Here is a 15,163-nt window from a genome sequence, read left to right as displayed (position 1 = left end):
GAAACCCCATTACATTATCATTGGATTTTTACGCAGAAACACTACAAGCTAGGATAGAATAAAATATTCAAATAACTGAGAGAAAAAAATCACCAGCTAACAATAATAATAAAACTATTAGTAAAATGACTAACAGATAAACAGAAGCAGGAAATGCAAGCTTTGTTCACAATAGGGCATGTAACATTTAAATATAACAAAGTTTAAAGGAGATAAAAACATTGAAAAAAAACAATGGTTACACCCTGCTGGTGTGGCTCAGTAGGTGAAGCTCTTGGCCAAGAGGTCAAGGGCTTGATTGAAGGTAGTGGGTGAGCAAGAGGCAGACAATTGATGTTCCTTTCCCTTTCTCTCTAAAATCAGTAAAAATATATTTAAAAAAACAAAAAACAATAGCTACTGCAAATTGGAAATTAACTCACAGCACAAAAAGGGATAATTTGTTACATCAATAACATAAAAGGGTAGGAGGCAAAGGACTGAACTTGCACTGTTGAATGGAGATACAATCAGAAGAAAACGTATTATTGTATATGATACTTTCTTTTACATAAACTTAATGGTAACCACTCAAAAAAAAAAAAAAAATCTAAAACTAAGGCACATAACAGAGAAAAAGAGGAAACAGGACAAAATTAGAAAATGGCACCAAATCAAAATAACAGACAGAAACACAAGGGAAAATAAACAAAAAAGACACAGAATAACTAGAAAACAAAAGATAAAATGGCTAAAGGAAATCCCCATATAGCAATAATCACCCTAAATGGGCTGAACTCACCAATTCAAAGGTACAGAGTAGAAGGTTGGATTAAAAACAAAAGAAACAACCCAATTATATGCTGCCTTTAGGAGACACACCTCAAATGAAAGTACAGACTCAAAGTGAAGAAGTAAAAAATGATACTTCATGCAAATAAAATCCAAAAAAAAGCTGATGTAGCCAAACTTATATCTGAAAAAATAGATTTCAAGATAAAAAAATCTAAAAAGAGACACTTTATAATCATATAAGGAACAATACTCCAAGAAGATGTAACACATAATAACATATACCCACCCAACCTGGGAGTACCAAATATATTAAGCAACTATTAACAAAACTAAAGGGAAAAAACTGATAAAAACACAATGATGGCAGGGGACCTAAACACCCCATTGACAACTATGGATAGATCATCCAAACAAAAATCAATAAGGAAGTAGCCTTAAATAGCACACTGGACTAAATGAACACAATCGACATTTACAGAACTTTGCATCCCAGAACACCCAATTATACATTCTTTTTTTAAAAAACGTATTTTTGATTTTTTTTAGCAAGAAAAACATTGTTCAGCTGCCTCGCTACTAGGGATTGAGCCCACAATCCAGGTATGTGCCCTGACTGGGAATCGAACCAGGACCTACCAGTCCATGGGATAATGCTCAATCCACTGAGCCACACCAGCCAGGCCAACTTATACATTCTTTTAGGGTGCACACAAAACATTCTCAAGGATAGACAGTATGCTGGAACACAAACAAATTTAAGATTAAAGTCATACCAAGCATTTTCTGACCACAATGCTTTGAAATTAGAAATCAATTGCAAAAAGGAACAGAACAAAACAAAACAAGAAGCTACAAGTACGTAGTATTAAATAACACGCTATTATCAAATGACTGGGTCAAAGGAAAAACAAAAGAAGAGGTCAAAATATACATAGAGACAAATGAGAATGACAATACGACAACAGAATTTGGGGGAAATAGCAAAAGTGGGAATAAAAGGAAAGTTTATAGCATTACAGGCCTACCTCAAGAAACAAGAAAAATCTCACATAAACAACCTTAAAAAACTAAAGAAAGAATAAAAGCAACCTAAATTCAGCAGAAGAAAGAAAATAAGAAAAATAAGAGCAGAATTACACAAAATAAAGAACAAAAAGATAATGAAAAAAGCTGCTGAAACAAAGAGCTGGTTCTTTGAAAAAAATAATAAATTTGGCAAACCTCTGGCTTTTCACTATAAAGAAAAAAGAGAAAAGACTCAAACAAAATAAAAAATGAAAGAGATGTTATACCGAAAACCATACAAATACAAAGACCATACAAGAATACTATGAACATTATACACCACCAAATTTAATTACCTAGAAAAATGGATAAGTTCTTAGAAATATATAACCCTCCTAGACTGAATCATAGTTAATTAAAAATATACTTATCAACAATAAAGAAATTGAAACAGTAATCAAAAACATCCCCCAAAGTAAAAGTTCAGGACCTGATGGCTTCATTAGTGAAATTTACCAAACAGTCAAAGAAGATTTAATAGCCCTCTTCCTTAAAGTCTTCTAAAATATTGAAGGAGAGGCAATACTTCCTAACACATTTTATGAGGCAATATGGCCCTAATATCAAAACCTGGCAAGGACAACACACAAAAAAAGAAAATTACAGACCAGTATCTTTAATGAATATAGTTGAAAATGTCCTAAACAAAATACAAGCAAATCAAATACAATGCATTAAAAAGATAATCAAGTGGAGTGCAAGTATGGTTTAACATATACAAATCAATCCATGTAATATATCACATTAACAAAATAAAGGCCAAAAACCATATAATCCTATCAATAGATGCAAGAAAAGCATTTGACAAGATACAATATCCATTTATGATCAAAACACTCAATAAGGGAGAAAAAATGGCGGCGGAGTGAACGGAAGCTACACAGACCGTCTCCCAGAACCAAACTGGAATTACAACTATAACACAGACAAATCGACGGGAAAAAGCAACAGAAAAGCAGCTTGGAGGACCATATAACGAGGGACACTGACTCCATCCCGGTAGGCCTGTGAAGGCACAAGACAGGGGATGGGAGCCCACGGTCCAAAGCTCGGAAGCGGCCTTAGCTGGGAGCAGCGCCCTCGGGTCACACTCCCAGGCGGCTCCACAGCGCAGAGCCGGGACAGAGGCTGAAACAGCCACAGCCACTCACCTTGGGCTCCAGCAGAGGGAGGGCAGACTGGACTGCAGCTGTGTCGGGACACACGGTATCTGGAGGGCCCTCAGAGCTTTGGCTGAGTGCAGCCACACAGGACTGTGGCCACATGCTCCTTCCCAGGGCTCTGAGAGAGGCAGCAGCCCCTCCCTCGGAGATCCAACCCCACCCTGTGGGCCATTGAAGTGCTAATTGAGGCTCACTAACAATCAGCATCTGCCCCACCCTCAGAAATCCCCTTGTGCTAAGCACCTGAGGGAGCTTTTCAATCAACTGACAACCCAAAACTCATCAAGTAACCTAGACTGCTAGCCTCCAGGCAAAAAGCTGGAGGATAACAGTACCATTCCTGGGCTGGCAACTTTAACCAGGAAAGTAAGATTGACAGTGGTGTTCAACCTGGGTCCTCCCTCACTCATCTAAACACAGGAGAGGGAGCCACAAACAGCAGAACACCAACACCCACAGGGAAAACTTGACAGGCTCCAAAGCCCACAGTGATAGCCAAAATGGTGAAACATAGAAACAGAAGCCAAATGAAAGAGCAAGAAACCTCCACCGAAGATGAGATCAATGTGGAGCAATTAGGCATGTTAACAGAGCTAGAATTCAGAGGCATGATCTTGAGGAAGCTGAACAGCATAAGTAAGGACATAGAGACACTGAAAATAAGCCAAATGGAAATTAAAAACCAACAAGAAGAGAAAAAAAAATGACATATCAGAAATGAAAAACACATTGGAAGGTTTAAAAAGCAGAAGAGGAAGCTGAGGACCGGATCAGTGAATTAGAAGACAGGGTAGAAAAAAATCAACCAATCAGAAAAACAAAAGAAAAAAACTATTAAAAAACAGGAAGACAGCTTAAGAGAACTATGGGACAACTGGAAACATAATAATATTCACATCATAGGAGTCCCAGAAGAAGAAGAAAAGGAGCAAGGGATAGAGAATATATTAAATAAAATAGTGACAGAAAACTTCCCTAATTTGGTGAAGGAAGAAGGCATTCAAGTTCAAGAAGCACAGAGAGTCCCAAGTAAGAAGAACCCAAGCAGGCCCACACCAAGGCTCATAGTAATTAAAATGCCACAAATTAAAGACAAAGAGAGAATCCTAAAAGCAGCAAGAGATAAGCAACAGGTTACCTACAAAAGGAACCCCATAAGGCTCACAGCTGACTTCTCACAAGAAACACTACAGGCCAGAAGAGAATGGCATGAAGTAATCAAAGTCATGAAAAACAAGAATCTGTATCCAAGACTACTCTACCCAGCAAGGCTATCATTCAAAATAGAAGATCAAATAAAGAACTTCCCAGACAAAAAAAGACTAAGGGAATACATTAGCACCAAACCAGCACTGCAAGAAATGTTAAAAGGACTGCTGTAATTAGCAGTACAAATGGGAAGAAAAATAGAACCACACTAAACAAAAATGGCAATAAATAAGTACATATCAATAATCACCTTAAACGTAACGGATTGAATGCTCCCATAAAGAGACACAGAGTAGCTGATTGGATAAGAAAGCATGACTCATCTATATGTTGTTTACAAGAGACCCACCTCTCAACAAAAGACTCACATAGATTGAAAGTGAAGCCATGGAAAAAAATTTTCCAAGCAAATGGAAAGCAAAAAAAAGCTGGGGTAGCAATTCTCATATCTGATCAAATAGATTTCAAACTGAAGACCATAACTAGAGACAAAGATGGCCACTACATAATATTGAAAGGATCTTTCCAACAGGAAGATATAACCTTGATAAACATATATGCACCCAATATAGGAGCACCAAAATATATTAAAAATCTTCTGGAGGACTTCCAAGGAGAAATCGACAACAATACAATCATAGCAGGGGACTTCAACACCCCGTTGACAGCACTGGATAGATCCTCTAGGCAAAAAATTAGCAACGAAACAGAGAATCTAAATGAAGCACTAGACCAAATGGATTTAATAGATATCTACAAAGAATTACACCCCAAAACTACAGAATACACATTCTTCTCAAGTGCACATGGGACATTCTCAAAGATAGACCACATGATAGAACACAAACTAAATCTCTACAAGTTCAAGAAGATTGAAATCATATCAAGCATCTTCTCAGATCACAATGGCATGAAACTAGAAATCAATTGCAACAAGAACATGCTAAGACATTTCAATACATGGAGGCTAAATAGCATGTTATTAAACAACGAATGGGTTACCGAGGAGATCAAGGAAGAAATTAAAAACTTCCTGGAAACCAATGAAAATGAACACACAACAACACAAAATCTATGGGATGCAGCGAAAGCAGTTCTGAGAGGGAAATTCATAGCACTACAGGCCTACCTCAAAAACAAGAAAAATTTCTAATTGACTGTCTAACCTCACAACTTAAAGAATTAGAAAGCAAGCAAAAACAAAACCCCAGAGCAAGTAGAAGGAAGGAAATAGTAAAGATCAGAGCAGAAATAAATGACATAGAGACCAAAAAAACAATTCAAAGGATCAATGAAACAAAGAGCTGGTTTTTCGAAAAGATAAACAAGATTGATGGACCCTTAACTACACTCACCAAGAAACAAAGAGAGAGAACCCAAATACACAAAATCAGAAATGAAAGAGGAGAAGTAACAACCAACACCATGGAAATACAAAAGATCGTTAACAACTACTATGAACAACTACATGGCAACAAATTCGACAATATAAGCGAAATATACAAATTTCTAGAAACACACAGTCTCCCAAAACTATTCCCGGAAGAGACAGAAAACTTGAACAGACCAATAACAACTAAGGAAATTGAAGAGGTAATCAACAGTCTCCCACCAAACAAAAGCCCAGGCCCAGATGGCTTCACAGGGGAGTTTTACCGAACATTCAAAAAAGAACTAACACCCATTCTCCTCAAATTATTTGAAAAAATTCAAGAAGAAGAAAGACTTCCAAACTCGTTTTATGAAGCCAGCATAATTCTAATTCCAAAACCAGAAAAAGACACTACGAAGAAAGAAAACTACAGGCCAATATCCCTGATGAACATAGACGCCCAAATCCTGAACAAAATATTAGCAAATCGGATCCAGAAATACATCAAAAAAATTATTCACCATGACCAAGTGGAATTCATTCCAGGGATGCCAGGCTGGTACAATATTTGCAAATCAATAAACGTGATACAACACATAAACAAAATGAAGAATAAAAACCACATGATCATATCAATAGATGCTGAAAAAGCATTCGACAAAATCCAGCATCCATTTCTGATAAAAACGCTCAGCAATGTAGGAATAGAGGGATCATATCTCGACATAATGAAGGCTATATATGAAAGACCTACAGCCAATATCATTCTCAATGGACAGAAACTAAAAACATTTCCATTAAGAACAGGAACAAAACAGGGATGTCCACTTTTGCCACTCTTATTTAACATTGTACTGGAAGTCTTAGCCACAGCAATCAGACATGAAGAAAAAATAAAAGGGATCCAAATTGGAAAGGAGGAAGTGAAACTGTCATTATTTGCAGATGACATGATATTGTACATAGAAAACCCTAAAGACTCCATCAAAAATCTACTAGACGTAATAAATGAATTTGCAAAATAGCAGGATACAAAATTAACGTCAAGAACTCGATGGCATTCTTGTACACCAATGATGAACTCACAGAAAGAGAAACTGAAAAAACAATCCCATTTACCATCGCGCCAAAAAAATTACGATACTTAGGAATAAACTTAACCAAAGAAGTAAAGGACCTATTTGCAGAAAACTACAGGTCATTTAAAAAAGAATTAGAGGAAGATATAAAAAAGTGGAAGCACATACCCTGTTCATGGATTGGAAGAATTAACATCATTAAAATGTCCATACTACTCAAAGCAATCTATAGATTCAATGCAATCCCCATCAAAATACCAACGACATATTTCATAGAACTAGAACAAATACTTCAAAAGTTCATGTGGAACCAAAAAAGACCCCGAATAGCCACAGCAATCTTGAAAAAGAACAAAGTAGGTGGGATCACAATACCAGATATCAGGTTATACTATAAAGCAACTGTAACCAAAACAGCCTGGTACTGGCACAACAACAGGCATATAGACCAGTGGAACAGAACTGAAAACCCAGAAATGGACCCAAGGCAATACACTCAATTAATATTTGACAAAGGTGGCAAGAGCATACAGTGGAGTAAAGACAGCCCCTTTAATAAATCGTGTTGGGAAAATTGGACAGCTACATGCAAAAAAATGAAACTAGACCATCAACTTACACCATACAGAAAAATAAACTCAAAATGGATAAAAGACTTAAATGTGACCCGTGAATCCATAAAAATTCTAGAAGAAAATATAGGCAACAAAATTTCGGACATCATACGGAGCAGAATTTTCACTGATACATCACCTAAGGCAACAGAAACAAAGGAAAAAATGAACACATGGGACTACATCAAACTAAAAAGCTTCTGCACAGCAAAAGAAACAATCATCAAAATGGAAAGGCAACCCACTGTATGGGAGAACATCATTGCCAATGATGTATCAGATAAGGGGTTAATTTCCAATATATATATAGAGTGCTCCTATAACTCAACAAAAGGAAGACAAAGAACCCAATTAAAAAATGGGCATAGGATCTGAATAGACACCTCTCCAAACAGGACATACAAATGGCCAAGAGACATATGAAGAAATGCTCAACATCACTAATCATCAGAGAGATGCAAATTAAAACAATAATGAGGTATCACCTCACACCTGTCAGAATGGCCGCCATCAACAAATCATCAAACAACAAGTGTTGGTGAGGGTGTGGAGAAAAGGGGACTCTAATACACTGCTGGTGGGAATGCAGACTGGTGCAGCTGCTATGGAAACAATATGGTGCTACCTCAAAAAATTAAAAATTGAACTTCCATTTGACCCAGTGATCCCACTGCTGGGAATATACCCTAAGAAGCCTGAAACACCAATCAGGAAGAATATATGTACCCCCATGTTCATAGCAGCACTATTTACAATAGCTAAGATCTGGAAACAGCCCAAGTGTCCACCAGTAGACGAATGGATAAAAAAGCTGTGGTACATATACACAATGGAGTACTATGCAGTGGTAAGAAAGAAAGATCTCTTATCCTTTGAGACGACATGGAGGGACCTGGAAAGTATTATCCTCAGTGAAAGAAGCCAAGCAGAAAAAGACAAATACCACATGATCTCACTTATATACGGAATATAATGAACATAACAGTCTGAAGAATACAGTAGACCCAGAAATATGGAAGTAGGGCACAGACTGACATCCCTCAGAAGAGGGGGTGGGGGGTGGGAAGAGAGAAACCACAGAACTTATATGCATGTGTGCATGACCAATGGACATGGACAACTAAGCCGGGGATGGGGTGGAGGTGGGGTGGGGTGGGGTGGGGTGGGGGGTGCCAATGGGGTAAAAAAGGTAAAATATCTGTAACAAAAAAATAAATAAAAAATAAATAAAAATAAAAAAAAGAATAAAATGTTTCATGTACTCAAAAAAAAAAATAAACACTCAATAAAACAGGTATAGAAGGAAAGAATCTCAACATAATAAGGTCATATATAAAAAACACTTAGCTAATATACTCAACAGTGAAAAACTGAAATTTTTTTCTCTAAGGTCAGAAACAAGACAAAGACGACCACTCTCAGCAGTTATTCAACATAGTACTTACTGGATGTCCTGGCCAGAGCAGTTAGGAAAGGGAAAAAAATAAAACGCATTTAAATTGGGAATGAAGAAGTAAAACTGTCACTTTTGTCGTGGCCGGTTTGGCTGGGTGGTTACAGCGTGGGCCTGCGGACCGGAGTCCAGGGTTTGGTTCCCACTAAGGGCACATAGCTAGGTTGCAGTCTGTCCCAGGCCCTGGTTGGGGTCGTGTGGGTGGCAACCAGTTGATGTGTCTCTCTCACATCGATGTTTCTCTCTCTTCCCTCCTCTCTCCCTCTTGCTCTATCTGAAGATAAATGCGAAGGTGTCCTTGAGTGAGGATTAAAAAAAAAAAATGTCACTTTTTGGCAGATGACATGATTATTTACATAAAAAAACCCTAAAGATTCCACCAAAAAACTGTTAGGAACAATAAACAAATACAGTAAAGTAGCAAGATACAAAATCAATATACAAAAATCCATGGTTTTCCTATATACTAAGAATGAAATTTCAGATGAAATAATGAAAAAAAAACCAAACATACAAAAAACACCTCAATTATATTTGCAATAGCAATAAAAGTAAAACACCTAGGAATAAACTTAACAAAGGAAGTGAAGGACCTGTACACTAAAAACTATAGACACTGCTCAAAGAAACTGACGATACAAAGGAATGGAAATATATTACAAGTTCATAGATTGGAAGAATCAACAGAAGCAATATACAGATTTAATGCAATCCCTATCAAAAGCCTAATGGCATTTTAAAAAGAAATAGAACAAAAAAATATTCTCATTTGCAGGGAACCACGAAAGACCCCAAATAGCCTGCAAAGCAATCCTGAGAGATAAAGAACAAAGACAGAGGGGTATCATACTCCATGATTTCAAATTACATTACAATACTATAATAATCAAAATGGAAGAAGAAAAGACGCATAAATCAATGAAATATAATAAAGGCCACAGAAATAAGCCCACATATATATAGGAAACTAATTTTTGACAAAGGAGCCCAAAATATACAATGTAGGAAAGAAAGCCTCTTCAATATATGGTACTGAGAAAATTGGAAGCTCATGTAAAATAGACTGCTATTTGATACCATTATACAAAAATTGACTCAAAATGATCAAAGACCTAAAACTATGTAAATTACATAGAAGAAAGCACAGGTTCTAAATTTATGGATCCTGATCTCAGAAAGGATTTTAGGAATTTGACCCTAAGGGAAGTAAAAGCAAAAATAAATGAATGGGACTGTATCAAACTAAAAAGCTCCTGCACAGCACAAGAAACTGCCAACAAAATAAAAAGGCAACTGAATAGGAGAAAATATCTGCAAACAATATAAATCAGTCATAATGAGCCCTGGATGGGTAGCTCAGTTGGTTAGAGCATCATCCCAATATGCCAAGGTTGTGAGTTCATCTGATCCCTGATCAGGGCACCTACAAGAATCAACCAACAAATGCACGAATGGGTAGAATAACAAACTGCTATTTCTTTCTCTCTCTCTAAAATCGATTAATAATAAAAAAAATCCACAATGAGATAACACCTCATACCTGTTAGAATAGTTGTTATCAACACAGGAAACAAGTGTTGGAAAGGATGGAGAGAAAAAGAAATTTTATATCCTGCTGATGGGAATGTAAATTGGTATAACTACTATGGAAAACAGCATGGAGGTTCCTCAAAAAATTAAGAATTGAGCTACCATATTACCCAGCAATCCCTGTTTTAGGTTATCAACCTTAAAATTTGAAAACATTTATTTGCGAAGATGTATATTTACCCCTATATTTATTACAGCATTATTCACATGGAAACAACTGAAGAGTCCTTTGGTAGATGACTGGATAAAGATGTGGTACATAGACACAATGGACTACTACTTAGTAGTAGTAGAGGAAAACAGGAAATACTGCCATTTGAATCCTGAGAATATCATAGTGAGTGAAATAAAACAGAAAGCAACAAACAAAACAAACAGCCCTGGCTGGTTTGGCTCAGCGGTTAGAGTGTCTGTTGGCCTGTGGTCCAGAGAGACCCGGGTTCGGTTCCCGCTAAGGGCATGTACCTTGGTTGCAGTTTGTCCCCGGCCCTGGTTGGGTCGTGTGGGTGGCAGCCACTTGATGTGTCCCTTTCACGTCAATGTTTCTCTCTCTCTCTCTCCCTCCCACTCTATCTGAACAAAATATGGAAAAATGTCCTTGGGTGTGGACAAACAAAACACTCATAGACACAGACAACAGTGCTGTGGTTAGCAGAGAAGGGGGTTGGGGGAAGTAGAAAGTAAAGGAAGCCAAATTCATGGTGACGAAGAAGATTTGATTTTTGTGTGGTAAAAACACAATGCAATAAGCAGAATGTATCACAGAACTGTACAACTGAAACTTAACTAATGTTACCCCAATAAATTTAATTTAAAAAAAGTATACAATATGCTATATGTGTTGTAGCTTACTGTCCTTAGAATTCAACTTGTCTTTAAGCTGCCCTAATTAACAACCTCAGAGACAGCAAGATGAACAATGGGGAATGTTATAGAGGGCTTTAGCCCCATAAAAATTAACTAAAGTTTGACCTTCACTGGGAATTTGAAAAGCAACATCCTTCAAGAAAAGGGAGGACAGAAACGGCCCCAAGGCCAGAGTGTCCTGCATGCTCTGTAAAGAAACTGATAGGGAGAAACTGAAGCTCCCTTTACCCCATTAAACTTTAACTGTTCAACATGTGTGTATTGCACCTGACTGACCGCTGATATCTGTCTCGAATTTGTTAGTTTTTAAAATTTGGATAATGAAATGAATAGCAGGACAGATGTATGCTGACCCAGTTCCCTTTCGCCTCAGCTCCCTCCCCCCTCCGTTCCCTCCTGCTTATCGCTAACTGCCTCGGCTTCTGTACACGCAGCTTGTTTGCTCTGCTAAACTCTTGAATGACCCCTGCCCTATATAAGCAACCCTCCCCGAGCTCGGGGCTGCAGTTCTCCTCTGTGTAGGTTGGCTGCAGTCCCTGCAGTCCCTGCGCAGGTAATAAAACATCCCCAAAAACTGAAAAATGGAGTCTGAGTGTGGTCGATCTCCTGGGTTACAACATATGTAGCAGAAAACAATTCAATGAAGAAAATGAATGCACAGGATTAGAGCTATTCTTTTCCCTCAGAATAAACAGTCAGAAAAATCATAAAATAGATTGGTGCAAGATCTTACTCCTAAAAATCTTTAATCCTCTCAACCAGTTGTATGAATTATTGTTGTTTTAATTAATGAAGTATTTTTCAGTTCTAGATTTTAAGTCTAGTTCCAACTTTGACTTAGCAATACTTCGTGGCTTAAGTTCTAAGGATTTGGTTTAATAATGAATATGGAAGCTTAATAATAAGTTCTCTATTCTGGAGTTTCATGTGCACTGTGCTGCCGCTGTGGAATGCCAGTAATTCAAACATGGTTATTAAAGTCATAAATTAACAGACTAAAGGTAATAAATACTATACTTTTTACTAGATCAATGAAGAGAGTATATCCACGTATCCAATGGAGAGTGGAGATCCGCAATTGTTGAAGGATAGGTGTAAGGTCTTATAGAATTTAGCCTTGTTATTCTGCACACAGGTAACTTGGAAGGAGCCCAGATGTCTTGCAAACAAGCTCTGGAATGTTCCCATAACCTTGGAGAGCACATACCTTGCAAACAAGTATGTTACAACATATGCCTGCAAATGGGATATGGTTGACTCCCAAGGAACTCTTTGACCTTAAAGATTAAGGAACAGTTAGATTACAACGAGAGTGAAGCCAGCGAATTCTTTGGACCTAGCCTAATGTAGATAGAGAATGTAAAAATAAAACGACGCAGTACTCGGCGCTGCAGTCTTGTACCCTGTCTTTTGTGTTTGTCTGTTTCTTTGTTCATGCCCCCCCCCCCCCCACACACACATATGGGAGGCAACAATAGGCACACACACAAAAGTTGAAAGAGAAGAATTTGAGCTCAAGAATTAAACTGCCAGGGCTCAAAACCTGGCTCCCCCACTTAACAGTTTAAGACCATAGGTAAATTCTTTTTGTTTCAGTTTCTTCATCCTAAAAATGATCAAAGTAATGTTTACTTTGTTGTTAGATTAATGAGACAATTCACATCTTAGATACATCATAGGCACTTAATAGATGTCAGCTATTTTTATTAGTAATCTAAAGGTTTTCCTTTATACTATTTTACTGGACACAGTGAAGAATAAAATAAATATGTAAGGGCCAGTAAAACCCAAGATCTAATATAACTACTGCTTCTTTAATTTTACGTTCTGACACAGTTAAGATGTTTACCCATATACAGTTGAAAATCACATAGCTCAGGACTGGCACAGCTCAGTTAAAAAGTCATTTAGGCTCTTCACAACCCAGTCCTCTGTGCAGACTCCAAACTCCCTCTTGACTGTGTTCCTACTATTTAGGCTAAAGGACAGTAGACATACATACTGAGAATATTGTATTCTATTTAAGCCAGAAGAAAGTGGACATATAAGATCTAAGAATAATTTACTTATAGGTCACATGAATACATCAGTAGCATATGTAGTGGTAGTCACAAGAAAAAGTACAACCACAACAATCAATATATTACCTTAACTTTAATAAGCTTCTGAGGATTTCTTCTCCTACACCGGTTAACTTCAATGCTGCGTCTGTTTTTGGGCACTGCCATCCAAAAGATACTATCCAAAAGGCTGAAAATCTCCTTACTTCCATTAGTATCATTTGCTGTTTCTGTAAATATTGCTGGAACTTGGACCACTAATGCTGGTTCTACAAAATCAAACATGGAAATTTAGAATAAGTTTTTAGCTTCTAAATGACTATTTTCAGATATCACTCTCCTTAACGATCAACAGTGACATAAAAACAGACATACAGATAATTTATACTATTACAACCAATAGACATTTAACAGAAAACCTTAGTTTTAAATTCTACCAAAACTCGTACATAAAGCAATTTTAAAGAGTACAAGCAGAATTTTTTCTTAAAGGTACCTGCTGAAATAAAATCAGTGAAATTCTACCAAGAGTTTCTCACCTCATGAAAAACACCACTCTGGGGTTTAGTAGTAAACATGAAAATAATTCTGAGAGGCACCTAATTTAAATAAAACAAAGCAAAAGAAAAAAAAAGAAACCCTCCATTGTCCATATCCAGCCAGTAGGCAGTACACCTAATTACTTTACAAGTAAATCTAAGTTTCAGAATCCAAAAATGTACTTCTGATCCAGTGAGATAACTACCTACTGACTCTTTTTTATTATATTCAAACTGAGTTAATTCCTTTGTCATATAAGCCAGCAGGCCCTATTTAAGTCACTTATTTCATAATATTTAATCTTGACTCCTGTCTGTTCTCTAAGAAAAAGAACTAGCTCTCCGTTTTTTGTATATTAACTTATGTGACTATCAACATTTCACTTTTGTTTTTCTAAATTGCTTACAAAATAAAATAGATTCCTTCACCGTCTCTTTGCTATTTCTCATACTTGCAATACTTATTCTTATTTTAGTAACTCTTAAGAATAGAGGCCTCGGCTGAGTAGCTCAGTCCGTTAGAGGGTGGTTCCAATAGCCAAGGTTGAGTGCTTGATCCCCGGTCTGGGCACACACAGGAGCTAACCTTCCTCTCTCTTTAAAATCAATCAATCAATCAATCAATCAATCAATCAATCTACCTGAGACTCTTCAGTCCCCGGGCGGAGGCTCCAACTGCTGAGCCAAACCGGCCAGGGCAAAACATTTTTTAAAAAACATATATATTTACATATATACATATATAAATATATGTATATAAAGCTGTGTAGCACTTAAGAACTGATATTTCTTTTTATATAACAGTACTTCTAAGCATAACCCAATGGTAAAGAGCACAGGCTTTGGAAGGCTATGTAACCTTGGGACCTTTCGTAACCTACTTACTCACTTGAAAAGTAGAGATGTCTAATGAGATTGTTCTGAAAATTATCCCAGGAAGCACAGGCAGGCTTTGGCATACTCAGTTCAGTAGAATGTAAATACCAAAGCAATAACAATTTTAATGTTCAGGACACCTCCGATTCAAACTAGTTTCCGGGAGAAACTCGGCGATCAGGATTCACATGCACGGAGCTAAAATACCACAAAAGACAAATTGTTTTATGTTTTAGGGTGTGGGAGGACTGGAAAGGAAAAATAAAAGGATCCACATAAAGGCAGCCCTTGACGATGAGCTAATGAGCTTCGGTAACACTGCGTGTAGGAATGCGACACAGGGCTTCTTTCCTAGCGGAATGGGAGCAGAGAAAAACAGCTGTTTCTTCTTCCTAAGTAAGCGCCCCTGGAAAAAGTCGCCTATCGCCGATCGGAACACACGTGAGAAGAGCAGAGTATGAACTGTAACCCTCACGCTGCCTGGAGTTCCCTCATCCATCCC

The 15,163-nt window shown here is 37.4% G+C and overlaps 1 protein-coding gene across 3 annotated transcripts in view; it reads right to left on the bottom strand.

The window, feature by feature from the left end:
- Positions 1 to 15,163, bottom strand: part of MRPL32 (mitochondrial ribosomal protein L32) — a 47,084-nt gene that overhangs the window by 12,594 nt on the left and 19,327 nt on the right. For 2 of the 3 annotated variants that reach the window (XM_036246599.1, XM_036246598.1), the window contains 2 exons: positions 14,675 to 14,859; positions 13,334 to 13,515 (listed from right to left, as the gene is read on the bottom strand). In XM_036246599.1, coding sequence (XP_036102492.1) covers positions 13,334 to 13,515; positions 14,675 to 14,744 — 252 coding nt within the window. In that variant the 5' untranslated portion in view covers positions 14,745 to 14,859. The remainder of the gene's footprint in view (positions 1 to 13,333; positions 13,516 to 14,674; positions 14,860 to 15,163) is intronic. The other variant, XM_036246597.1, reaches the window with a different exon arrangement.

The sequence above is a fragment of the Molossus molossus genome, unplaced genomic scaffold (assembly GCF_014108415.1).
Source record: "Molossus molossus isolate mMolMol1 unplaced genomic scaffold, mMolMol1.p scaffold_m16_p_7, whole genome shotgun sequence".
In the NCBI taxonomy this organism is placed as follows: domain Eukaryota; kingdom Metazoa; phylum Chordata; class Mammalia; order Chiroptera; family Molossidae; genus Molossus; species Molossus molossus.
This window is presented reverse-complemented; position numbering and strand designations above follow the sequence as displayed.